The sequence below is a fragment of the Callithrix jacchus genome, chromosome 9 (assembly GCF_049354715.1).
Source record: "Callithrix jacchus isolate 240 chromosome 9, calJac240_pri, whole genome shotgun sequence".
In the NCBI taxonomy this organism is placed as follows: domain Eukaryota; kingdom Metazoa; phylum Chordata; class Mammalia; order Primates; family Cebidae; genus Callithrix; species Callithrix jacchus.
The window spans coordinates 116,085,373-116,111,635 of record NC_133510.1 but is presented as its reverse complement, the minus strand read 5'-3'; the positions used below and the strand labels follow the sequence as shown (position 1 = coordinate 116,111,635).

General features: G+C 49.3%; 1 protein-coding gene across 18 annotated transcripts in view; it reads left to right on the top strand.

Moving 5' to 3' along the window:
• The first annotated feature begins 1,441 nt into the window (after positions 1-1,441).
• Positions 1,442-26,263, top strand: part of RASAL1 (RAS protein activator like 1) — a 37,218-nt gene continuing 12,396 nt past the window's right edge. For 5 of the 18 annotated variants that reach the window (XR_013522136.1, XR_013522134.1, XM_078337379.1 and 2 more), the window contains exons 1-13: positions 1,442-1,619; positions 2,048-2,292; positions 6,741-6,797; positions 8,285-8,398; positions 8,590-8,651; positions 16,464-16,593; positions 18,653-18,734; positions 18,837-18,968; positions 20,909-20,997; positions 22,290-22,407; positions 22,553-22,706; positions 23,079-23,143; positions 23,449-23,561. Coding sequence is in view for 12 of the 18 variants with exons in the window: in XM_078337379.1 (XP_078193505.1) it covers positions 2,228-2,292; positions 6,741-6,797; positions 8,285-8,398; positions 8,590-8,651; positions 16,464-16,593; positions 18,653-18,734; positions 18,837-18,968; positions 20,909-20,997; positions 22,290-22,407; positions 22,553-22,706; positions 23,079-23,143; positions 23,449-23,561 (1,181 nt within the window). In the remaining 6 variants the exon portion in view is untranslated. Of the gene's footprint in view, positions 1,620-1,933; positions 2,293-6,740; positions 6,798-8,284; positions 8,399-8,589; positions 8,652-12,889; positions 12,983-16,463; positions 16,594-18,652; positions 18,735-18,836; positions 18,969-20,908; positions 20,998-22,289; positions 22,408-22,552; positions 22,707-23,078; positions 23,144-23,448; positions 23,562-26,263 lie in introns of those variants that run through there. The other 13 variants (XR_013522135.1, XR_013522133.1, XM_078337378.1 and 10 more) reach the window with 4 other exon arrangements.

Below are 26,263 nucleotides of genomic sequence, written 5' to 3'. Positions count from 1 at the left end.
AAGATGACAGTGGGTGGGGCGCTGTGGCTCACACCTGTCATCCCAGCACTTTGGGAGGCTCAGGTAGGTGGATCGCTTGAGGTCAGGAGTTCAAGACCAGCCTGACTAATATGCTGAAACCCTGTCTCTACTTAAAATACAAAAATTAGCCAGGCTTGGTGGTGGGCACGTAATCCCAGCTACTCGAGAGACTGAAGCAGGAGAATCACTTGAACCCAGGAGGCAGAGGCTGCAGTGAGCTGAGATTGAGCCATTGTACTCCAGCCAGGCTCAAAAAAAAAAAAAGCAAGATCACAGTGGGAGTGGGGTTTTAACGACTTCTTTGGGGCTACGACTGTTCTGGATCTAACCCTGGGTCATGCCTCATATCCTTCTGAGGAGGTTGCAATACTTTTAAGCCGTAGAGCCTGTTCTGCTAAATCCATTTCCCAGATGGGGTAAACTGAGGCCCAGTCTCTCGTGGGTCAGAGACTCACTAGGCAGCTACCATCTCAGGAAGGAATTCCAGGGCTCTGAGTTCCTCATCAGCCTGTGTGGGAGTCAAGGAGGGAGACTGGGAAGCAGACCATTGGGCTGCTGGCAGAGCTGGGCAGGGCACTCCTGGTCCCGCCGGTCTGGGTGTTGGTGCCTGCACTCAATCTGCAGGGCACTCCCTTTGGTGCCCGGCCTTTCTAAGAGCTTTTGGGCAGGTCAACAATGAACTCAAAGGGAGAAATAAGTGTGCTTGTGGGTCTGCCTGGGGACTGGCCCTCCCTGCCTGTCACACTATCTCATCTAAAATCAGAAAATGTACAAACCTGGAGCCGCCAGAGCAGAGAAAGAGGAAAGAAAATCTCTGCCTGGAGTGAAAGAGCATCCTGGAAGCCTTCCCAGCAGAGGTGACGCGCGGGCCACGCCTGGAAACACAACAATCAGAATATCACTTTCTGGATGTGTGTTAGGTGCCTGTCACTGTCCCGAGACTTTTGTCTTCGTTAACTCATTTAATTCTCTTAAAATCCTGTGACTGAAATGTGATGTCATCCTCGCTCAACAGATAAGACCAAACCAAAGCACAGACAGGTTGAGTGACTTACCCAAGTCCACACAACTACCAAATGTCAGAGCCAGGATTCGAACCGGGAAAGCCAAATCAGTTACTGACTGTGAGACCTCCGCCAAGTTATCTAACCCCTCTGAACCTCAGTTTCTTTATCCATAAGCTGCAGGTAATGGGGCAATAGTGCAGCAGTGTTGTAGTGCACAGCTGTGAAGTCAAAAATGAGCTAATCCCAGTAAAGCGCTTAGAACAGTGCCTGGCACCCATGAAGTGTTCAAACAACTGTGGAGGACTTTTTATCATCGCTGTAGTGATTATCTTCAAGCCTTCCCCTCCCCCATCCGGCCGCGGCTTCCTCCCCCGCAGTGCCAGCCCGTGACGTTAGAGCAGAGTCTGGCTTCTGTGTTTAACTGGAAGCTAAAACGAGATGGAAGGGGATGTTCGAGGCCCCTCCCTTGACTCTGAACGGACCCCCAAGGAATGTGCGACCCTCTCTCTGGCGACGTCTCCCGCCCACCGCTAATACTTGCTCCTGAACATGGGGCGTGGAGGTTGGAGACAGGAGGCCGGTGTCTGCATGGTAGGCAAGGAGGGGCGGGGGCGGAGAGGTGTGAATTGTGTCGGATGAGGGACAGGAGAGGAACTGACAGCGTCTTTTGAGCCTATTGCCAACTCACCAGGAGACAGCGGCCACGCCCATCAGGACGGGGGCTCCTCCCCACCTGCGGTGCCAGCCTAGGTGCACGCTGGCCTCAGCCGCCCGGGCTCTCTGGCGCGTCTTACTGGGGTGCCGACAGAGGGCGCGCGAGGGGGCCCGGGGTCAGGCGGGGGACCCCACGGGAGGCGGGCTTGGGGGGAGGTCCCTGGATCGCCCCTCCCGCCCCCTGCCCGCCCAGACGGCTTTCCTGGAGCTCCAGACACCTAGGCAAGAGCCCGCTACTCCCCTGCGCGCTTTCTGCTCGGAGCACCGCTCCTACCTGTAGAGTCCCGACGGGCGCTCCTTCCCAGGGCACCTACACCGTCTCCTCCTTCGGAAACCTCCCGCCCCAGCTACCCCGGTCTCGGACAGGCGGCGCCGGGACCCCAAGGCAGGGCGCCAAGCTTGAAGCAGGTGACATGTAGACGTCCCCTGGTCCAGCCTCGGAACCCGAGCGCCCCTTCTGCCCGGAAAGTTTGAGGCTAGGCGCCATGGCCAAGACCAGCTCCCTGAATGTCCGCGTAGTGGAGGGCCGGGCGCTGCCCGCCAAGGACGTGTGAGTACTCCTAGGGCGCTTTGGGTTAAGGGGCGCGCCAGGCCTGAGGTGGGGCTGGGGTCGCCCTTTCCGCGTGCCAGGGCGGGTTGGCAGGACGGTGAGGGGTTCTTGTCTAAGACTGGTATTGGGGCAAGTCTGCTTTAAAGGGGCGAGAAGCCCATGCCCATGGCTGTCCCGGTGGGAGGGGGTGCCCAGACTTAGCAGATGCCCTGCCCCTCCCCATCCCCGGGCAGAGGAGGAGGTGTCTTTGTTCCCGGGATGTAGGTTGAGGGGCTCTTCCAGAGCTGAAGAGGGGCTTAGAGGGCCAGATTCTGTCAGATCTGGGAGGGGACAACGAGGGGGGGGGGTCTCTTCCTTAGTACAGGCAGGCGTTGAGGTGGTTCCTCCAGGCCTGGGTGGGGGCCTAGCAAGGGAACCCTGGGGAGGACCCTTGGAGGGCCTGGGATCAGATGAGCCCCACACCATGTGTGCATCTGGTGTTTAGGTTTGCAACGTGTCACCAGGTGGCCCTCCAGGGTCCTCTTGACCGCGAGCCCAGAGCTCTCCAGTCTTGTGGCTCCCAGCCTTGTGTGGGCTTTCCTGGGTGCTGAGCTGCTTGAAGAGGCCAATTCCCCACTGCAGCCCCCTCCCCAGTTTGGTGCGATGGGACTGGGGGACCCTACTGCTCCCCTCACTACCAGTCCCAAGCTATGCTTCTTCCTCCAAGGTTGAGTCAGCACCTGCTGAATCAGCAGAATGGGGGGGAGTTCCCTCTCCTGCTTGGCCTAGTGCCCAGAAGGGGCTCTGAGGGCCTCAGCACCTGTGACAGGTGTAGGATCCTCGGGAGGACATTTGCTGTGTGACCTTGAACCTGCTTCTCTCTGGGCCTTGGTTTCCCATTTGGGCAATGGGATCTCTGGACCGGAGTCCCTGTCTGGATGCCTGGGGTCTCCCATCCAGCTGGGAGGGTGGAGGACCTGTTAGGAGTTCCCATGTGGCCCAGGTGAGCAGGAACATGGATTTCGAGCCTTCGCCTGTGTCGAGGTTTGGTCTTAGCTCTGTGCGATTCTCCAAGCTGTGGGCTCCCAGAGAGGACTCTCCTGCCTGATTTCATGACACTCCCAGCCTCCCAGCACTGCCGCTTTGTCCAGGGGGCAGCTGTTGAGAGCAGTTCTTGCCACCCTTCATCCTCATCAGGTACACCAAATAAACATGCCCTGAACGAGAAGCAGAGGGTGTACTGTGCCGGCTCAGTGACTGGACGAGCCCCCGGCCAGCATCTTTCTGAGCTGTCCCCTCAGAGCCCCTGGGAATAGACAGCCTACACAGTCAGGGCATTAAAGCCGGGCTGGGGGCCTGGCAGCTGCTGGGCAGTGGAAGGAGTCCTTTCCAGAAACCGGGTTCTCACTCACTGAGCTCTGGCCCCTCCACCAGTCCTGGGTGGGAGGTCATGAGGGGGCGATGCGAGTCACCCCTGCACCTGGACCCTGCTCACAGTAACCTGCTGCTTCTCTGGAGGAGAAACTTGCGTCATGCCTGGTTCCTGTGGCTCCTGGCCGCCTCTCCTGCCCCCAGTTCCTGGGCTAGTTAGCTGTGAAATAGGTCATGCCCTAGAGCAAGTGTGGGGAGGAATCACTAAGCCCTGGCTGGGGGGTGGTCCAGCCACCCTGCCTCAGTTTCCCTAGCTGTGAGCACTCTTCTTCAAAGGGGCTCTTCCTGGAGCCTGCTGGGAGCCCATGCTGTGGCGGCTCTTAGGTGAGATGTGTTTCTCCCTCTTCTAAGGGAAAGGGCCCAGACTGCCTGAAGCATTGTCAGGTTTGAGGGGGTCTGAGAGGAGGCCTCTGCAGGTGATTTTAGAGTTATTACTATTATAAATAATAGCCTCCAGTCACTGAGGGCCTAGTGTGGACGGAGTCCTGTGCTTAACACTTCATATGGCCCTATTGGCGTCTCTTATTTTACCAATGGGGAAACTGAGGACCAGAGAGGCAAAGCCACTTGCCTAAGGTCACCCAGCTGGGATTTAAACTCTGACTACTCCATGCCCAAACCAGACTGGGCAGGCGATGGCTGAGAGGACTGCTTTCCCAAGCTTCAGCTGAAGCAGGGGCCGTGGGAGAGGCCATGAGTCTGGAGAGATCAGGGGTTTGGAAGGGCCCACTCGCTCCCACCACCGTTGCCCTCCCTGATAGGAGCCTGATAAGGCCTTCGTGCGTCAGAGCCCTGCAGCTGACTAGTGCTGAGCTTGGCTCCCAGGAGGGCCTGCAGGTCAGGCTAGGTCTGCAGGAGGGGGCGTGTCTCCCAGCCTTCTGCTAATGGGATCCAACCCATCTGACCCCACATCTGTAGCTGGGGAAACTGAGGAATAGGAGCCTGCATAAAGAGAGCTTAGGAGTGGAACCCAGGGAGGGAAACTGAGACACAAGGCATTACCCAACTGCAGATGTCTAAAGGTAAAGCCAAGATGGGGAAACTGAGGCTCCTGGGGTTACTGAATCCAGTGGATTTGGGATGGAGCCAGAAGGGGAAATTGAGGCCTGGGACACTCCGCAGAAGGGGATTCAGAGGTAGGACCCACAGAGGATCATGAGGACACTGGCCATCACCCATGTAAAGTGTTCAGGGATAGAAGCCAGGTAGGGAAGTGGAGGTATTGGAGTGTCCAGCCAGAGGGGGCTAAGGGAAGGACCCCAGAGAGGGAAACCAAGGCACAGGAAAGGGTCATCCAGCAAGACAGGCTCAGGCTGGAACCAACTCTTAGTGCCAACGTCCCTCTTTCCTGGAATCCCTGAGGCATTTGTGGATCTGTGACAAACTGGACACAGAGAAGGTGACAGAGATGAAGGGAGTGGTGCTGGGGCTTGGAGGGAGAGGGCCATTTTGAGGGGTAGAGGCGTCCTTGGTTAAGAATGCAGGTGTGAGCCCACAAACCTGGGTTCCAAACCTATCTCCGCTGTTACTCTCTGCCTCCAGAGAAGGCTCTCCACAAATCCAGTCCTTCAGAAATAGCTCTGGAGGGCCCAATGCATGCCAGATGTGGGGTTGGGGGGTAGGAAAGGGGGGACACAGACTTTCCTCAGGGAGTTCACAGTTTGGAAGTGTCAGGGAGGTGGCGAGACAGACACTAAATATATGGAGAAATAAGGGAGGCTGGGCATGGTGGTTCATGCCTGTAATCCCAGCACTTTGGGAGGCCAAGGTGGGTGGATTACTGGAGGCCAGGAGTTCGAGACCCAGCCTGTCCAGCATGGTGAAACCTCGCCTCTACTAAAAATACAAAAAATTAGCCAGGCGTGCTTGTTCGTGCCTGTAATCACAGCTACTTGGGAGGCTGAGGCATAAGAATCGCTTGAACTTGGGAGGCGGAGGTTGGTGTCAACCAAGATGGTGCCACTGCACTCCAGGCTGGGTGACAGAGAGTGAGACTGTCTCAAAATAAAAAAAAAGAAAGAAAGATAAAAGAAGAAAGAAGATGATTTTAGGTGGAGGTTGTTTTAGACAGGACAGTGGTGGCCAGGGACAGGCTCTCGAGGAGGTGACTTTGGACTGAGACTTGGCAGGAAGTGACTTTGGACTGAGACATGGCAGAAAGGAATCATCCATGGCAGTATCAGGACCAAAGTGTCTTAGGCAGAGGGAATAGCAGGTGCAAAGGCCCTGAGGCTGCCCCGGGGCCTGAAGAAAGACAAAGGAGTCCTGTGTGATGGGATGGAGGAGGAAGTGAGGGCTGCTAGACAGCTTAGGATTTGATTGTTATTATGAAGTGGGGCTGGCATGGATGAGTCGATGACTCATAGCTACTCAAGGGGGTGCAGCACATCTTAAGAGATTTTGAGAGTTGATTTTGAGGTGTGGGTCTCCTGGTCTGTGCCTGTAGGGAGAGTGCTGAGTCTGTCCCCATGGAGGGCTGAGGAATGGGAAGTCCCCTCCCCAGGGAAGCTCCCATTGAAAGGAAAAGCTGGGGAAACAGCATTAAGGCCCGGGCAGAGGAGAGCTGGGGGCTGGCCCGTGATCTGGCCCAGCATTTGAGTTTTTCCAGCCCCCAGGAGGTGTGTGTGAACATCTCGCCTGATTTTTAGAGCAGAGAAACTGAGGCCCAGAGAGGGAAGGGGACTCGCCGGATGGCACCGCCAGAGAGTGGTGAAGCTACATGTTCAAGACCCCCTGGCACACGCTCCGGGCCTCTGCATGGGGCTTTTTGGGGCTAGGACTCTGAACCTCCTGGCCCTAGGCCTCCCTGTTTTATTTCTATGAGTGGAAGCCCAGAGTGCACAGAGGTGGTGGCCTGGGCAGCTGTGACATCTGCTGGTTCCCTGAGGTTCTGCCACTTAGCTGGACTTGCTGTGTGACCCTGGGCAAGTCCCCTTCTCTGTCTGTGCCTCCATATCCCCTGCCTGTGTAATGACTGGTAACCCCCACTCATGGCTGCCCTCCCAACCTGCTTCCTCCCAAATCCCCTCATTCTGCAGGTCTGGGAGCAGCGACCCCTACTGCCTGGTGAAAGTGGACGATGAGGTGGTGGCCAGGTAAAGGGTGGTGATACCAGGCCTGGGGTGAGAGGAGGAAGGGAGGGGTCTCTTTCTAGACCTGGGGAATCTGGGACCAAGAATTCACATTTAAAGGAGTGCTGGCTGGGCACGGTGGCTCAGCCTGTCATTCCAGCACTTTGGGAGGCTGAGGTGGGAGGATCACTTGAGGTCCGGAGTTTGAGACCAGCCTGACCAACATAGTGAAACCCCGTCTCTACTAAAAATACAAATTTATCCGGGCATGGTGGCATGTGCCTGTAATCCCAGCTACTCGGGAGGCTGAGGCAGGAGAATCAAACCTGGGATGGGGAGGTTGTGGTGAGTGGAGATCGCACCACTGCACTCCAGCCTGGGCAACAAGAGCAAAACTGTCTAAAAACCAAAAAAGGAGTGCTTAGGGGGACTCTCGGGCCTGGTGGTGGGTGCTTTGTGCACAGCTGGGATTGCCAGCTCGTCTCCCCGACCTGCCCCAGCAGCTGGCTCGATGCCCTCCCACTCTGGACCTGATGCTGCCCCTGCTGGCTCCCTGGGGCTGACTCAGCGCTGCCAGCCTGTGCCTCCCACAGTGGCCTCCCTGGGGGCGGACATCTCACGCTTGACTGGACTGGCTGGTTCCGGGCCTGCCGGGTGCTGCGGGCACTAGGGGTGTGTGTATGTGAGGGTGCATGCGTGTGTATCTGTGTGTGTGCCCACCCAGCTGGGCCTGATTGTGAGTTGCAGGGGGTGGGGATGTTGCAGGGCTAGTGTGAGTGCCTGTGACCACGTGCGTATGTCCTCCGGGGTGTGCAGGGCACAGGCTCACGTGTGTGTACCAATGTAGTGTGTGTGTACATGCACGTGTGCATGGCTGCCCTGGACACGCATGTGAACACCAATGCCTGCTGATTTGGGCATACAGGCGCCAGTGTGGACACATGTGAGGGTGTGAGGATGTTTGGGGTGTCTGTGAGTCTTGCAGGGGGACATCGGAATGAGACCTGCTTGGCTCCCACCCCCGCAGGCCGAGGGACACTTCTCAGCCCCCGCAGGCCTGATGCGGGTGGGTGGGCTGGTGGGTGGCTGAGGCCTTGGTTTCTATGGAGACGGCAGGATTGAGGATGCTCCTGCTCTGGTCCAGATGGGCTTGAAGCTGGGGGTGGGGAGCCACCTGGGGGAGGGTCAGCTGCAGCTCCCCCCTCCACTGTCCTCCTTGTTATCATGCTGGCCCCTTGCTGCTGTCTCTCCCTCTCTGGGCCTGTGAGGAGCCTTTTGGCTCAGGAGCTGGGGAACCTTCAGAGGACCTTTGGCTGGGAAAAGGTCAGGTTTTGGGGAGAGGGTGTTTGAGAGGAAGCACTGGGGGTCCATCTGAGGTTGGTGCCTCTGGGCTGGAGGAAGAGGGCAGTGTGTGTGTGTGTGTGCGCGCGTGTGTGTGTGTGTCTGGGTCTCCAGGTGTCTGCCTCCTGTGTGGCCCGAGGACCTCCAGCCCCCTGCACCTCCTTTCACAGGACAGCGACTGTCTGGAAGAGCCTGGGCCCCTTCTGGGGGGAGGAGTACACTGTGCACCTGCCTCTGGATTTCCACCAGCTGGCCTTCTATGTACTGGATGAGGACACCGTTGGGTGTGTGGCTGGGGAAAATGGGATGCGTGGGTTGGGGACCCAAGCCTGGGCACATGAGGGGAGAGGGGATGTGGGTCCACACCCCACAAGGGCATGCCCTCCCACCCAGACCTTGATGCCTGCCCCCACTTCTCTCTGGGCGGGGCAAGGGAGTCCCTGACTCGGACCCTCACGTGCCCACCCTTCTGCAGGCATGACGACATCATCGGCAAGATCTTGCTGAGCAAGGAGGCCATTACAGCAGACCCCCGAGGTGGGCGAGGGGCAGGGGCAGAGGGAGGAGGGGGCCATGCTCAGGCTGGGCATTTTCAGGGGCATAGCACGTGGCACCAGGAAGCACAGAGCCTTCAGTGGAAACTTATTTCTCTTGTTGCTTTTGTCTTTAATTTTTGTTTGTTTTTAATTGTTGTTAGACACGAGGTCTTGCTCTGTCCCCCAGGCTGGAGTGCGGTGGTGCTACCATAGCTCACTGCAATCCTGTACTGCTGGCTCAATTGATCCTCCCATCTCAGCCTCCGGCGTAGCTGGGATTACAGGTGCACGCCACCACACCCAGCTAAATTTTTCAGAAATATCTTGTAGAGACGGAGTCTTGCTATGTTGCCCAAGCTGGTCTTGAACTCCTGGGCTCAAGCAATCCTCCCACCTTGACCTCCCAAAGCGTTGGGAGTACAGATGTGAGCCACTGTGCCCAGCCTGGTCTTTACTTTTTGAGCAGTTGTTTGTCTGGTTCATTATTCAGATTTGACAATAAGCACCCGGCTACTCTGCTCCCTTCCTGACATCGTCAGCTTCTTGTATGTCCTTCTAGAAATATTTTAAACATATATAAGCAAGTAACAGTGGTAATAGCAGGCTGGGCATGGTGGCTCTCCCCTGTAATCCCAGCACCCTGGGAGGCAGAGGCAGAGGCAGGGGGATCACTTGAGCCCAGAAGTCCGAGAGCAGCCTAGATAACATAGGGAGACTCCATCACCACTGCAGATTATTTAAAAATAGTAATAGCAGCAAACATTTATATACCATAAATATAAACATATATATTTATTATTATACATATAAACATATATTTATTATACGTATAAACATATATATTTATTATTATACATATAAACATATATATTTATTATTATACGTACAAACATATATTTATTATTATATATATAAACATATATTTATTATTATACGTATAAACATATATTTATTATTATACGTATAAACATATATATTATTATACGTATAAACATATATATTATACATATAAACATATATTTATTATTATACGTATAAACATATATTTATTATTATACGTATAAACATATATATTTATTATTATACGTATAAACATGTATTTATTATTATACGTATAAACATATATTTATTATTATACGTATAAACATATATATTTATTATTATACGTATAAAGATATATTTATTATTATACGTATAAACATATATTTATTATACGTATAAACATATATATTTATTATTATACGTATAAACATATATTTATTATTATACATATAAACATATATATTTATTATTATACGTATAAACATATATATTATACATATAAACATATATTTATTATTATACGTATAAACATATATTTATTAATATACGTATAAACATATATTTATTATTATAGTATAAACATATATTTATTATACGTATAAACATATATATTTATTATTATACGTATAAACATATATTTATTATTATACGTATAAACATGTATTTATTATTATACGTATAAACATATATATTTATTATTATACGTATAAACATGTATTTATTATTATACGTATAAACATATATTTATTATTATACGTATAAACATGTATTTATTATTATACGTATAAACATATATTTATTATTATACGTATAAACATGTATTTATTATTATACGTATAAACATATATATTTATTATTATACGTATAAACATGTATTTATTATTATACGTATAAACATATATTTATTATTATACGTATAAACATATATATTTATTATTATACGTATAAACATATATTTATTATTATACGTATAAACATATATTTATTATTATATATAAACATATATTTATTATTATACGTATAAATATATATTTATTATTATACGTATAAACATATATATTTATTATTATACGTATAAACATATATATTATACATATAAACATATATTTATTATTATACGTATAAACATATATTTATTATACGTATAAACATATATTTATTATTATACGTATAAACATATATTTATTATTATACGTATAAACATATATATTTATTATTATACGTATAAACATATATTTATTATTATACGTATAAACATATATATTTATTATTATACGTATAAACATATATTTATTATTATACGTATAAACATATATTATACATATAAACATATATTTATTATTATACATATAAACATATTTATTATTATACGTATAAACATATATTTATTATTATACGTATAAACATATATTTATTATTATACGTATAAACATATATTTATTATTATACGTATAAACATATATATTTATTATTATACGTATAAACATATATATTTATTATACGTATAAACATATATTTATTATTATACGTATAAACATATATTTATTATTACACGTATAAACATATATTTATTATTACACGTATAAACATATATATTTATTATTACACGTATAAACATATATATTTATTACACGTATAAACATATATATTTATGTATAATAAATAAATAAATACGCTGACCACTAAGTTCTTTACATGTACAGTCTCAGTTACCATCGTAACCCTGTGAAGTAGGTTCATCATAACCCTGAGAGGTAGGTGCTTTAATTATTAATGCCCACTTTACAGGTGAATAAACTGAGGCACAGAGGGTTAAATGAAGTCATTTAACATTTAAATGAAGTCAAGATCACATTAATAAGTGAGGCAGCCAGGATTTGAACCAAAGTTGTCTAGTTCCAGAGTCTGTGCTTTTGTGTGTGCGTGAGAGACAGGGTCTCATTCTGTCATGCAGGCTGTGACACAGTGCTGCAATCTCAGCTCACTGTGGCCTCAACCTCCCAAGCAGCTGGGACTACAGGCATGCACTACCACGCCTGGATAATTTTTGTTTTTGTAGAGGTAGGGTTTCACCATGTGAAACCAGGCTGGTCTTAAATTCTTGGTCTCAAGTGATTCACCTGCCTCAGCCTCCCCGTGCTGTGGTAACAGGTGTGAGCCATTGCACTCAGCTGAGTCTGTGCTCTTAATACTGCACTATCTGTGTTTCTTCTGTGCTTATGCAAATTGCAGCCTTTTACACTCTGCTCTGTATCTTGCCTTAAAAAAATTTTTTATTAATTAATTAATTTTTGAGATGGAGTCTTGCTCTCTCTCCCAGGCTGGAGTGCAATGGCACAATCTCGGTTCACTGCAATTTTTGCCTCCCAGGCTGAGGCAATTCTCCTACCTCAGCCTCCTAACTGGGATAAAAGGCACCTGCCACCACACCTGGCGAATTTTTGTGTTTTCAGTAGAGACAGGGTTTCACCATGTTGGCTGGACTGGTCTTGAACTCCTGACCTCAGGTGATCCACCTGCCTCAGCCTCTCAAAGTGCTGAGATTACAGGCATGAGCCACCATGCCCAGCCTATATCTTGCCTTTTTACTTCACTAAGTATCTCTGAGATCTTTCTATGACAGTGCTCTCAAGAGTTTCTGTGTTCTTCGTTTCCTATGGCTTCGTGGTGCTCCATTGTGTGGCTATACCACTGTTTATTTAGCTAGTTCCCTATTGGTGGCATCTAGGGAGTTCGCAGTCTTTCCCTGGCTCAAGCAATGCTACAATAACTGGCCTGTACAAATATAATTTCACACATATGTAAGTTCTATCCATCAGTCAGATAAATTCCTAGAGGTGAATTGAAGAGCACATGCATTTGTATACTTGATAGTTGTTGCTAAATCACCCTCCATGGAGGATGTAACCATTGACTCACCCCACGCTCTCTCGCAAACAGTTCTCAAAACGTTTGGTTGTGTATCTGATGGGTGAAATATTGCCTCAGCATAGGTTTGCTTTGTACTTCTCCATGAGTCAAATCGAAAACCTTTTTTATATACAGTTTTGAAGAATCACTTTATTTCCTCTTCCATTTATTGTCTATTCATATTATTCATGAATTTTGCCCCACACTATGTTGTTTGCCTTTTCTTATTGATTTGTAGGAGCTCTTTACATATTGGGGGAGTTAATTCTTTGTCATATTAGCTGCAATATTTTTTCTCCATTTTCTCTTATGTTTTGACTTTGACTATAATTTTTTCATGTATACAATTTCTTTTTCTATTTTCAATCTCATATTTTTCTTTTGGCTCTGAACTTTCTGTTAGACCTAAAAAGACCTTCCCAACTCTAAGATTAAGAGAAACATTTTAAAACATAATTTCTTCTAACATTAGTGTATTGCATATATATTTGTTTGTTTGTTTTGTAGAGATAAGGTCTCACTCTGCTGGCCAGGGTGATCTTGAACTCCTGGCCTCAAGCAATCTTCCTGCCTCAGCCTTACAAGGTGCTGAGATTACAGGTGTGAGTCACCATGCCTGGCTATTTATTGCATGAATAAAAAAATTAAGTCTTTGATCTATTTGGAATTTGCCTAGATATAAGGTATGTAGTAAGGATTAAACTTCATTACTTTTTGTCTACATGACTATTAACTGTCTCAATACCATTTCTTGAATAATGCATTATTTCCCTCAGTGGGAATTAGTTGAAAACCTACTACGTGCTGATCTTCATTATAATCATTGCTCCTATTTCACAATGGCTTATATCTGCCGGGCATGATGCTCAGCCCGTTACCTTTAATTCTCAACATGCCAGTGAAGTCTGCGCCAGAATGGTCTCCAGTTTACAGTGGTGTGGAGAGGGGAGGTGACTTGCCCTTCCAGAATGATCTCCAGTTTACAGTGGCGTGGAGAGGGGAGGTGACTTGCCCTTCCAGAAGGTGCAGAAATCGAAGTCAAACCCAAGTTGTGTCTGCCTCCAAAATCTGTCCTCTTAATCTGCCCACTGAGCTGTACCCGGTGTGCCTCAAACATCCTCCCAGGGAAGTGGAATTAAATGAATGAAGTACGAGGCCTGGCTTGCAGGAACTTGTGGACTTGGGAAGAAAGACCACGTTCCCACAGAACAGGGAGCAAGAAACGAAGGAAGATGTCCATGTGTCTGCATGCGTGTGGGGGTTTTTATTTATTTAAGCAGGACAGAAATGTGGAGGCAGCAGTGGGATAGAGAGACGAGAGATGGGACTTCAAAAGCGCTCTCCTGCTACACAACAGTAAGATCCTGGATTAAATAGGATTCCTAATACATTGTTGGACTTCTGGAACTTTTTTTTGTGTGTGTGACAGAGTCTTGCTCTGTCACCCAGTCTGGCGTGCAGTAGCATGATCTTGGCTCACTGCAACCTCTGCCTTTCAGGTTCAAGCGATTCTCCTGCCTTAGCCTCTGGAGTAGCTGGGATTACAGGTGTGCACCACCATGTCTGGCTAATTTTCTTTTTGTATTTTCTTTGAGACAGGCTTTTGCCATGTTGGCCAGGCTAATCTTGAACTCCTGACCTCAGGTGATCAGCTCGCCTTGACCTCCCAAAATGCTGGGATTACAGGCATGAGCTGCCACGCCAGGCCAAACTTCTTTACAGAACAGGAAATCCCTCAGTATTTTTTTTATCTCAAATTATGAGGCTGGGTGGGATGACTCACATGTGTAATCCTAGCACTTTAGGAGGCTGAGGCTGGCGGATCGCTTGAGGTCAGGAGTTCAAGACCAGTCTGGTCAACATGTGAAAACTGTCTGGATCGCTTGAGGTCAGGAGTTCAAGACCAGCCTGGTCAACGTGGTGAAAACTGTCTCTACTGAAAATACAAAAATAAGCTGGGCATGATTGCAGGCACCTGTAACCCTAGCTACTTGGGAGGCTGAAACAGGAGAATCGCTTGAACCTGGGAGGCAGAGGTTACAGTGAGCTGAGATCATGCCACTTCATTCCAGCCTGGGTAACAGAGTGAGACTCCATCTCAAACAAAAATGAAAACAAAAACAAACACCATTAGCTAAAACCTAACAGGGAATGATAAACAAAAAGCAAGGAGATCACGAAGGATTTCCCCGAAAGCAAACATCAATATCAATTCTACAGTCAACAAAGAGACTAAAACTTGTACTGGGGAAAGGTGGATGTTACTCGACATGAGGATTCGCCATTAGGCTGAGACCCTCAAGGGTCTCATGCTTATGCTCCTCTCCAGAGATAAGCATCTTCACTTAGGTTTTCCACAGAGTAAGATCAAACAAACATGATTTCACAATCAAAGATCAGCAAACACACAAGGAAATGAGATACCATAGGCAATAGTCAGCAGAAACAATAATCATCTGATTTAGACCCAAAAAGACTTTAGATTCTGTAATTATAATATGCAGGATTTTTTAAAAAATCAGATTTAAAGAAATAAAATATATGATCACAAGAAAGGCCAGCAACAACAGCAATAAATTACAAATAATTATGTAGGCAGATTTTTAAAAAGAACCAAGTAACACTTTTAGAGGTAAGTATAAGTGTTGAAATAAAAAATTTAAATGGCTGAGTGAAACATCAGATTATTCACAGTTAAAGGGAGATTTAGTGAACTGGAAGAAAAGTCTAGAGAAATTATTCAGAATTCATCTTAGAGGAAAAGAAGGAAAAAAAAATAGAAGTTCAGAGACATGGAAAATAACTGTGGAGGTTTAACATTTATTTAACTAGAGTTCCAGAAGGGTAGAATTTGAAAAATTAGAGACAGGCAAAAGTCATAACAAAAATTGGGAAGAGGAAATAATTTTTAAAAATTGATCTAGAATTTTACAGAACTAAAGGAGGGATATGATTCCATAAATAGAAGAAGCACAATTTTAAATTTTAAGCAAGATTTTAAAAATCTGTATCTAGACGCATTGGGATGAAACTGCAATGCATCAAAGACACAGTCCTTAGAATTGTATTAGGTAGAAAAGGCTGGGCACGGTGGCTTCCGCCTGTAATCCCAGAGCTTTGGGAGGCCGAGGCAGGCAGATGGCCTGGATTCAGGAGTTCAAGACCAGCCTGCGCAACATGGCAAAACCTCATCTTTACAACAACCACACAAAATTAGCTGGCTGTGGTGGTGCACATCTGTAGTTCCAGTTACTGGGGAGGCTGAGGCAGGAAGATTGCTTGAGCTTGGGAGACTGAAGCTGCAGTGAGCCGAGATTGTGCCACGCCACCGCACTCCAGCCTGGTGATGGAAAGCCAGAAGTCACTGGAACAATATCTTTCAAAGTGTTGAGCGAAATAGGGAGAAATGCCCAAGATTTTTTTTTGTTTTGAGGGGAGAGTATGTTGGGATGACATGATGGAGTTCTTTTTATATCAGGGTGAAGTGTGTGACAGCACATGGCTCCTAGCATTGGCCCTAAAACTAACTACACCGCCTGCGTTCAAATTCTAGCTCTGCCATTTGCTAGCTGTGGGACCGTGGACAAAGCTCTTCCTCCCTGTGCCTCATTTTCCTCATCTGAAAATGGGGATAATTGCAGCACCTGTATCAGAAGCCAGGGTCTTAACACATTTTAAATTTTAATTGAGGCAGGGCGTAGTGGCTCATGCCTATAATCTCAGCACTTTGGGAGGCTGAGGTGGGTGGATCACTTGATCTCAGGAGTTCAAGATCAGCCTGGTCAACATCGTGAAACCCCACCTTTACAAAACAATACAAAAATTATCCAGGCATGGTGGTGCATACCTGAAGTCCCCGTTAGTCAGGAGGCTGAGGCAGGAGAATCGCTTGAGCCCAGGAGGCAGAGGTTACAGTGAGCCAAGATCGTGCCACTGCACTCTGTCCTGGGCAACAGAACCAGACCCTGTCTCAAATAATAATAATAATAATAATGAAAATAATGCTAATTGGATTTTTAAGTTAACACAATGTCCAGTATATGGTAGACACTTCATACATGCTGGTGCCTATGACCTCCAGGGATTGACAGCTGGATCAACCTGAGCCGAGTGGATCCAGATGCAGAAGTGCAGGGTGAGATTTGCCTGTCGGTACAGATACTGGAGGATGGGCGGGGCCGCTGCCTTCGCTGCCATGTGCTTCAGGCCAGGTATGCTCAAGGTGGAGGTGGTGTGGAGGGTAGTCTGAGAATGAGCAGGAGTCCCCTGGGTCTCCCCTGCTGCCTTGCCTTTGGGACCTCCTCACTCTTGGGGCACTTCTGGGCTGACAGTCAGGTTCCATGTATGGACGAATAGTCCAAGATCACCAGGTTGTAAGTTCCTGGGGCAAAATCCTATTGAGTCCCCAGGGACTGGCAGCAACAGACCAGACACTCAGGATGACAGGTGACAGGTGAGTGTGGAGGTGTAGTCATCAAATTGTAACTGACAAATACCCAATTCATACTGGCTTAAGCAAAAGAAGTACTTTATTGGCTCATATGACTGACATATAGCTTCAGGCATGGCTGGATCCAGGTGCTTAAACGATGCCATTAGGAATCTGTCTTTTAGCTCTGCTGATCTCTGTGTTAGCTTTGTTCCTAGGCAGCCTCTCCCCAGGTGAGAGATGGCCCTAGCAGCTCCAGGCTGGCCCCCTGCCAGCTTAGCCACTCCAACAACAACAACAAAACACTTCTATTTCCTACCATTTCTAATCACTGTCCTGGGATTAATTTTGACTGGCTCAGGTTGGGGCACATGCCTATCTCTGAACCAATTACATTGAATAATGGGTCAGACCTGAGTCACAAGCCCATTCCTGGGGCAGAGGGAGGGATTGGCCCCCACTAAGTCATGTGAGAGGGGTAGTGAGAAAGACAGGTTCTGTCCCAAAGAAAAATCAGACAGAAGATGGGTGCAAGACCAGTAAAACCCACAGGTGGCCCTCCAGGGGCAGCAGCTCATGGGACGCACATCCTCCCTCTTGCCGACTCATCATGGCCATCCCCTTCTCCCTTCCTCAGCTCTCTGTCATCTTGCTCCCCCAAATGCCTCCACCCTTCCCCTTTCTCTCTCATTCTGTCTTGCTGCCTGTTTTTCACCTCCCCAGCTCTCACTTTTAGGCAAATCCCTGCCCAGATTGGGAAGGGCCTCCTATTTCTAGCTTGCTGTGTGACCATAAAACCCTTTCTTGCCCTCTCTGGGCCTCTCCCACCACCTCCAGACTTTTGCTTCCAGCCTTGGCCCCAGCTGGGTCTCCCTAGAGTCTGGTTGAGGGAGAACCAGGGAGGCAGGGGACAGGCTGAAGGACTCAGCAGGGGGCAGGGGCTCCTTGTCTTTTTTGTGTCCATGGCCCCTTCCCCAGCCACAGGGCTGTGCAGGATCCTTGCAGGCATGAGAGGGACTGATTGCTGTCGCTTAGCAACCGGGCCAGTTCCTAGGAAACCAAAGAAGGCTTTGGATGCTGAGCAGGGTGGGAAGGGAGCAAGAGGAAGAAGGAAGCAGCCCCCGGTGTGGGGGTGGGGTGGTGGTGTGTTCCTGGGTTTGGGAAACCTCAAGAAGGAGGGATGGGGAAGCTGCCTGGAGTAAGACTTTTGGGTTGTCATGGCAACCAACGGCAAGGCGTCCCTGCCTCGTGCCTTCTCTTGGGTCCTAGACAAGGTGTGGGCATGGGTGTTTGTTGAATGAATAAATGAACTGAGCAGCCACCGCCTGCCAGGTGCTATGCTAGGCCCTTCACACACATCATCCGATCTCATCCTCGGCTCTATGAGGTTGGTCTGTTATTACTCCCATTTTCCAGGTGAGGAAATGAAGGCTTACAGCGGGGAAGTGACTTTTCCTAGTGTCCCCTAGCCAATGAGTGCAGAGCCAGGCTTTGAACCTTTGCATCAAGTTTCCCATCTGCAGCCTCCAGGGAACCTAAGGCTCTCCCCGCCACCCCCACTGCACTTCTACTTGCTGGGCTTTGTGATGCAGGACAGGACTTTTTGGTGCCTCATTTCCTTATCTGGAAAATAGGGACATACGAGTGCCTACCCACAGGGTGATGACAGGAAGACACTGGGTCTTGATGGGCAAGGTGAAGAGTATCCCTAGCTGGACGCTTACAGTGGAATAGTTCGTTGCCCTGGAAACCAGGGACATTGGAATGATCTACTCTAACCAACCTTTCCAAGGCTGTGTTGAGTGCTGTGTTCCCTCACTCCTTTCCCCATCTGTTCCCAGGGACCTGGCTCCCAGAGACATCTCTGGCACATCTGACCCATTTGCACGTGTGTTTTGGGGCAGCCAGAGCTTGGAGACCTCAGTGAGTGGTGGGGAATGAAACTGGGAAGGAGTGGGGCATCTGGTGGTGGGGTGGGGGTCCCCATCAGCTCTCCCACTCACAGGCCACTTCCTTCGTCCTCAGACCATCAAGAAAACTCGCTTCCCGCACTGGGATGAAGTGCTGGAGCTGCGGGAGATGCCAGGTGCCCCGTCCCCACTTCGGGTGGAGCTCTGGGACTGGGACATGGTGGGCAAGAACGACTTCTTGGGCATGGTGAGCCTCACTCCCTGCAACACCCTCCATGGCTCCTCAGTGCCTCCAAGGGGGAAGATGAGATGGGCTGAGTCCTGGCTCCCAGAAGGGTGGATGTGCAGCTGGCTCATCAGGTTCTCCTGGTTAGGCCTGGGTGATGCAGTTCCATTGCTCTATTGTACAGGTGAGGAAACTGAGGCTGTTAAAGGTACAGGAACCTACCCAAGATCACAGGGTGGGCCCAGATTCTTATTCTGGGATGAGAGCATGACAGATGACTATGTGCTGGCCTGTACTGAGTGTCCCTCCCACAGAGCCTCGCTGCTTAACCTTCATGGCCACTCTTTGAGGCTGGGTCTATTGCTATCCCCATTTTACAGATGGGAACACTGAGGCTCAGAGAGGCTAAGTGGCTTTTTCCAGGTCATATGGCTGAGAAAGAGCAGAGCCAGGATTTGAGTTCGGATCTCTCTGACTCCAGACCCACGCCCTTAACTCCTACTCCTGGAAGTCCTAGGCTCACAGTTTTTCTCTTGGTTTTCCCATCTTTGGAAACAGACTGGTAGTTTCTCAAATAAAGATAGAGTTACTCTGTGACCTAGCAATTCCTCTCTTAGGTATATACCCCAAAGAAATGAAAACCTATGTTCACACACAAAACTCTGACATTACTGTTCAGCATGGGTCATAACAGCCCAAAATGGAGAAAACTCAAGTGTCCACCATACATAAACAAAATGTGGTCTCTTGATACAATGGAATATTATTCAGCCATAAAAAGGAATTCGGTACAGTAAGTCCTCAATTAATATCATCCACAGGTTCTTGGAAACTGTATCCTTAAGAAAAATGACGTACTGTATACTGTAGGAACTTAACTCTTGCTTATCTTTTAATTTTTAATTTTTTTTTTTTGAGAAGGAATCTTGCTCTGTTGCCCAGGCTGGAGTGCAGTGGCATGAACTCAACTCACTGCAACCTCCACCTCCCGAGTTTAAGCAATTATTTTGCCTCAGCCTCCCAAGCAGCTGGGATTACAACACACCACCGTATCTGGCTAATTTTTTTTTTATTTTTAATAGAGACAGGGTTTCACCATGTTTGGTCAGCCTGGCCTCGAACTCCTGACCTCAAGTGATCTGCCTACCTCAGCCTCCCAAAATGCTGGGATATCAGGCATGAGCCACCCGCCTGACCTAAATTCTTGCTTATAGTAATTAGCCATGGTATATTTGATTTCCTTACACGTTGTGAGTCAGGACTTACTGTACCGACACATGCTACAACATGGATGAACCATTATGCTAAGCGGAAAAAGCCAGCCCCCCTCGCCCCGCAAAACACGTATGATTCCGTTTATACGAAATGTCTGGAATAGGCAAATCTATGGACACAGAAAGCTGTTCGGTGGTTGCCAGGGGCTGGGGAGCAGGAAGTGACTGGTCATGAGTACAGGCTTTTTTAGGGCTCGTAGACAATGTTCTGGAATCAGCAGCACAAGTAATTGCAGCAACTCTGTGAATACACTAAAGATCATAGAATAGTACACTTTAAAAAGGTGAATTGTTTGGGATGTGAGTTCCATCTCTATAAAGTCCTTTTAAAAGAGAGGAAGGTGGGGGCTTCAGAGCTGTCCTCATTCCTTTTGATAGATGAAATTTATGTCCCTAAACAGAGCTGAAAATACACTCAGTTCAGACATGCTATCTCTAGCAGCTGTGTGACCTTGGGCAAGTCACTCCACGTCTCTGAGCCGCAGTTTCCTCAACTGTAAATTAAGTGTACCTGGGATGCCCTCAGTGTCCTGGCAGGAGCTGATAATTTGGGACTTGCCGGAGAGAAGGAGGGGGCCCTGGCAGGTCATTCTGTCCCTCTGTGGGTGGGCAGTCTGCTCTTCCAGGACTGGGTGAGACCTGAGCAGGGCAGGGCCCGGCTGAGGGTCTGTGTGTCTCTCCCTAAAGGTGGAGTTCTCTCCGAAGACCCTCCAGCAGAAGCCGCCCAATGGCTGGTTCCGCCTCCTGCCCTTTCCCAGAGCAGAGGAGGATTCTGGGTAAATGTGGGTGCAGAGGGAGATGGCCAGGCTGGAGCCACGTCAGGCAGCATCCACAGCTTGTGGGCAGAGCCCATGCCATTCCATGCACTATAACTATGCCACTTCATTCATGCATTCATCCGTTTGACAACTGTCTACAGACGGTCTCTCAATGTGTTTACATAAGTTCACATGAGTTTGCTTTATACCCATTCACCTATTCATGTGCAAACATGTTGGTTCACACTTGATGTATATTCAGAACTTTGGGTCCTTCCACACGTGTCCATACTGTTCATTCTTGAGCACACTTGGTTAAACCATCTCTGCTTGTCCTGTCTTGTTTATACCCATCAAGATCAGTTCACACCTGTTTGTACTGGCCACACCGCTGACACTCATCTTGTCCACACATCCTGTACATAATTTGTGTACACCGGCCACATCTATCCACTCTGGCCACAGCTGTTTACATTGCTTGTGTACATTCCTTTTTTATTTTTGAGATGGAATCTTGCTCTGTCGCCCAGGCTGGAGTGCAGTGGTGCGATCTCAGCTCACTGAAACCTCCGTATTCAGGGTTTAAGTGATTCTCCTGCCTCAGCCTCCCAAGTAGCTGGGATTACAGGTGTGTGACACCATGCCCAGCTAATTTTTTTGTATTTTTAGTAGAGACAGAGTTTCACCGTGTTAGCCAGGATGGTCTTAATCTCCTGACCTCTCCTGACCTCCGTCTGCCTCGGCCTCCCAAAGTGCTGGGATTACAGGTGTGAGCCACAATGCTCAGGCTGTACATTCCTATTTTTACCTGTTTGCACCTGCCTACCCCTGTTCACACCTGTCCACACGTGTCTATACCTGCCCACACCTGGCTTGTTTTGCGAACATCCACCCTCTTCCCATGTGTGCCCATTGGCCTCTCGTGGCTCTTCACGCCTGCCCATGCGCACTTGTGCTCTTCCGTAAAAGCATTGTGTATTTTATTTTCTTTTTCTTTTTATTTGAGATGGAGTCTCATTCTGTCACCCAGTCTGGAGTGCAGCGGCACAATCTCAACCTCTGCCTCCCAGGTTCAAGTGATTCTCCTGCCTCAGCCTCCTGAGTAGCTGGGACTACAGGTGTGTGCCACCACGCTGGCTACTTTTTGTATTTTTAGTAGAGATGGGGTTTCGCCATGTTGGTCAGGCTGGTCACAAACTCCTGACCTCAAGTGATCTACCCACCTCGGCCTCCCAAAGTGCTGGGATTACCGGCATGAGCCACCGCACCCAGTCGGATCTTTCATTTTCTTATGATCTGATCCTGGACAGGGGGAGCCTGGGTGCCCTGCGCCTGAAGGTGCGCCTGATCGAGGACTGCGTCCTGCCCTCCCAGTGTTACCAGCCTCTCGTGGAGCTGCTCATGGAGTCTGTGCTGGGGCCAGCAGAGGTGGGTGTGGCAGGCAAGCAATGCTACCAGGGGGTGAGGGGGGGTCTGGATCCTGGACTCCCCTGCCTCATGGAGCCCTATCTAGGCCCATCAGCTTTGGGGGTCCCAGGGGCCGAGGTCACCTCTGCCTCACATCCCCATCTAGGAGGACACTGCTAGCCCCCTGGCTTTGCTGGAAGAGCTGACCTTCGGGGACTGCCGCCAGGACCTTGCCACCAAGCTGGTGAAACTCTTTCTTGGCCGGGGACTGGCTGGACGCTTTCTGGACTATCTCACCCGGCGTGAGGTGGCTCGGACCAGTGAGTTGCCCGCACGACCCCCCGCCATCATCCCCCCTCCCCAGTGATGGGCCTGCAGGAGGGTCCCTGGGGGAGGAATGGGGAGGTATCAGGCAGGGGGAAAGGGCTTTTTTTTCTGTGGGTCCCTGTACTGTGCACCCCCAGACAACTGGGAGCCCAATTGCCCGCTCAGGCCCTGGTTTTGCCACTCATGAGCTGTGACCTCAGGCAGTTCACTTAACCACTCTGGGCCTCTGTACTGTGAATCGGGTTGATGTTTTGGGTCTTTCTGATTCTTGGGGCTGGAAGAATCATGACCCCCACCTTGGGTAAGTGGGGTGAGCTGGGTGCAGCTCCTGAAATCCCAGAAAACACTTCCTTTTGCCCTCCCAGTGGATCCCAACACCCTCTTCCGTTCTAACTCCCTGGCATCCAAGTCGATGGAACAGTTTATGAAGGTGAGTAGGTGAAGGCCTGGCAGGGGGTGGGGTGGGGGGGCGCCAGGCGCGGCTTCCTCGAGTATGTCCTTCCCAGTGCCTGCCTGGATCCCGCACTCGGCTGGCTTCAGACAGCACTGGGTGGCTGAGCTGCAGTGCTGGTGGCTGGTGCCAGGCCTCGCCCTGAGTTGCACCTGGGTGTGTCCCCCACCCCAGCCCTGGCCTTTCTCTGAACCTCTCCCTGCATGGTCCCCCCTGTGTCCAGCTCATGGGCATGTACCGGCCTTGCCCTCAGCCCCGCCTCGTGTGGTGCCCCCTACCCCCAGCTCGTGGGCATGCCCTATCTGCATGAGGTCCTGAAGCCTGTGATTAGCCGTGTCTTTGAGGAGAAGAAGTACATGGAGCTGGATCCCTCCAAGATGGACCTGGGCCGCACCCGGTGAGCAAAACCCTGACCCTCAGATGGCCTCCCTTGGCTACCTGGAGCCCTGTCTGGGGACTGGGTCGATGCTGACTGCCACCCACCCTGGGGGTACGGCTGCTCAGGAGCTCAGTGGCTGAGCTCAAAGCCTTACACATGAGCCCTTAGATCCTCAGGCTGTATAGTATAGGGGTTATGTTTGGGACTCTGATACTAAGCTCCCTAGGTTTGTAATCCCAGCTCTGCCAATACTGGTGGACAAAATTGCCAAAACTTCTATACCTTAGTTGTTAAGTTGTTTTCGTGCACGTGTGTGTGTGTGTGTGTGTGTGTGTGCTTTGAGACAGGGTTTTACTCTGTCACCCAGGCTGGGGTGCAGTAGTGTGACCATGGATCACTGCAGCCTCAACTTCCTGGGCTCAGGTAATTCTCCCACTTCAGCCTTCGGAGTAGCTGAGACTACAGGCACACATCACCATGACCAGCTAAGTTTTTGCATTTTTAGCAGAGATGGGATTTCGTCACATTGCCCAGGCTGCTCTTGAACTCCTGGGCTCAAGCAATTCTCCTGTCTTGGTCTCTCAAAGTGCTGGGATTACAGGTGTGAACCACTTCGCCTGGCATAATCAAATTTTTTAAGATTAAAAAACCTAAAATATTGATCTAATGTTCTTCTACTTAATGCACATATTACTTCTAAAATATCCCTTATCCAGCTTGTGAGAATATTGTGGCCTGAAGCGTGGACTCATGACCGCTGCTCCATGGTGTGTGGGACTTAACTGAGTTATGCATGTGCTCCACAAGCATTCGTGACTTTTTTTTTTGAGAGACAGTCTCACTCTGTCGCCAGGCTGGAGTGCAGTGGCACGATCTTGGCTCACTGCAACCTCCGCCTCCCTGGTTCAAGAGATTCTCCCCCGCCTCAGCCTCCTGAGTAGCTGGGACTACAGGCGTGCGCCACCACGTCCAGTTAATTTTTGTATTTTTAGTGGAGATGGGGTATCACCATGTTGGCCAGGATGGTCTCGATCTCTTGACCTCGTGACCCACCTGCCTAGGCCTCCCAAAGTGCTGGGATTACAGGTGTGAGCCATTGCGCCCGGCCAGTGATCTTTATTACTGTGGTGCTGGGGGTCCCTGACATTAGTGATCTTTCTTACTGTGGTGCTGTGGTTCGCTGACATTGGTGATCTTTATCACCATGCTGCTGGCAGTCCCTGAGTGGGCCTGCCTACAAGGGAGATGGTGGAGTGCTCAGTGAGATTGCAAGGAAGCACAGCAGTGGCTGGAGCTCATTCCGCCCCTCCATGGGCTCCTCCTCCTTTCTCTCCAGAACCTTCTCCTATCTGGCCCGGAAGCCTGGGGCTGTGGAAAACGATTGCTGGGGTATCCATTGGGGACTGTGGCAGAGACAGGAGAGTGTCTTTCCTTGTGCTGTCCACACCTTCTGACTACCTTAGAGGCAGACATCAGGACCCCCTCTTACTGATGATGCAACTGAGCCTCAGAGAGGGAAGGTCACCTGCCTGAGGTCACATAGCCAGGAAGTTACAAAGCAGGGATTTTGTCCCAGGCCCTGAGCAGAAGGGCCCAGTCCATCTGTGAGACTCCAAGTCGAGGGCTTTTCCAGCACACTTGACAAGAATGGAGGAGACTCAGTGGGCACCCATGGGGAAAGGGCATCAAGAGACCTGGGCAGGGCAGGATAGCAGGCAGGCTCTGGAGTTGGCAGGCCTGAGTTCTAATCTCAGCTGTGCCATCTCCCCAGTAATCTCTCTGAGCCTCAGTTTTCTTCTCTGTTAAATGGGAGCAGTAATCAAGTTGCTGTTAGGATTAAATGAGACCCTGCCAGAGACAATGAATCCAGGGCTCTGCAGATTGGGTCCAGGACACAGTGGGGCTGGGTGTGGGCAAGACAGACCCTCAATCTGTGGGGAAAGAAAGGAACACGGTGATTGCAGATGGAAACTGCTGTTCTATCATCCACCAAACAAAACAATTGAGTGCCAGGCTCTGGGCTGAACACTGAGGATACAGGAGGGAACAAACAGTCCCAAGTCCCTATTCTGGGGGGGGACAGATAATGAGCAACTGGAAGAAGAAGGCTTATTGTTTTCTGGTTTTTTTTTTTGAGAGGGAGTCTCTCTCTGTCACACAGGCTGGAATGCAGTGGCACAATCTTGGCTCACTGCAACCTCCACCTCCCAAGTTGAAGTGATTCTCCTGCCTCAGCCTCCTGAGTAACTAGGATTACAGCTGTGCACCACCACACTGGGCTAATTTTTGTATTTGTTGGTGGAGATGAAGTTTCACCATGTTGGCCAGGCTGGTGTTGAATTCCTGATCTCAAGTGACCCGCCGCCTTGGCCTCCCAGAGTGCTGAGATTACAGGCATGAGCCACTGTGCCCGGTCGGGAAAAGGTTATTGAAGGGAACTAAGGAATGTAAGGAAACGAGGCAGGGGAGAGGCCTGCCATATTCCTAGGGCGGGGACAGGGGCAACCTCACAGGAAAGGGGACATCGAAGCAAAGACTTACAGGCAGTGAGAAAGGGGGTCTTGTGGAGATTTAATGGGAGAGCATTCTGGGGAGGGAGATGAGCCCAATGCAAAGGCTGTGAGGTGGGAATGAGCTCATCCTGTTTGAGCAACAGCAAGAAACCCAATAGGAAGGGGCAGGAGGGAGGCTGCGGAGGTGTGGGAAAGATGGGTCCTCTC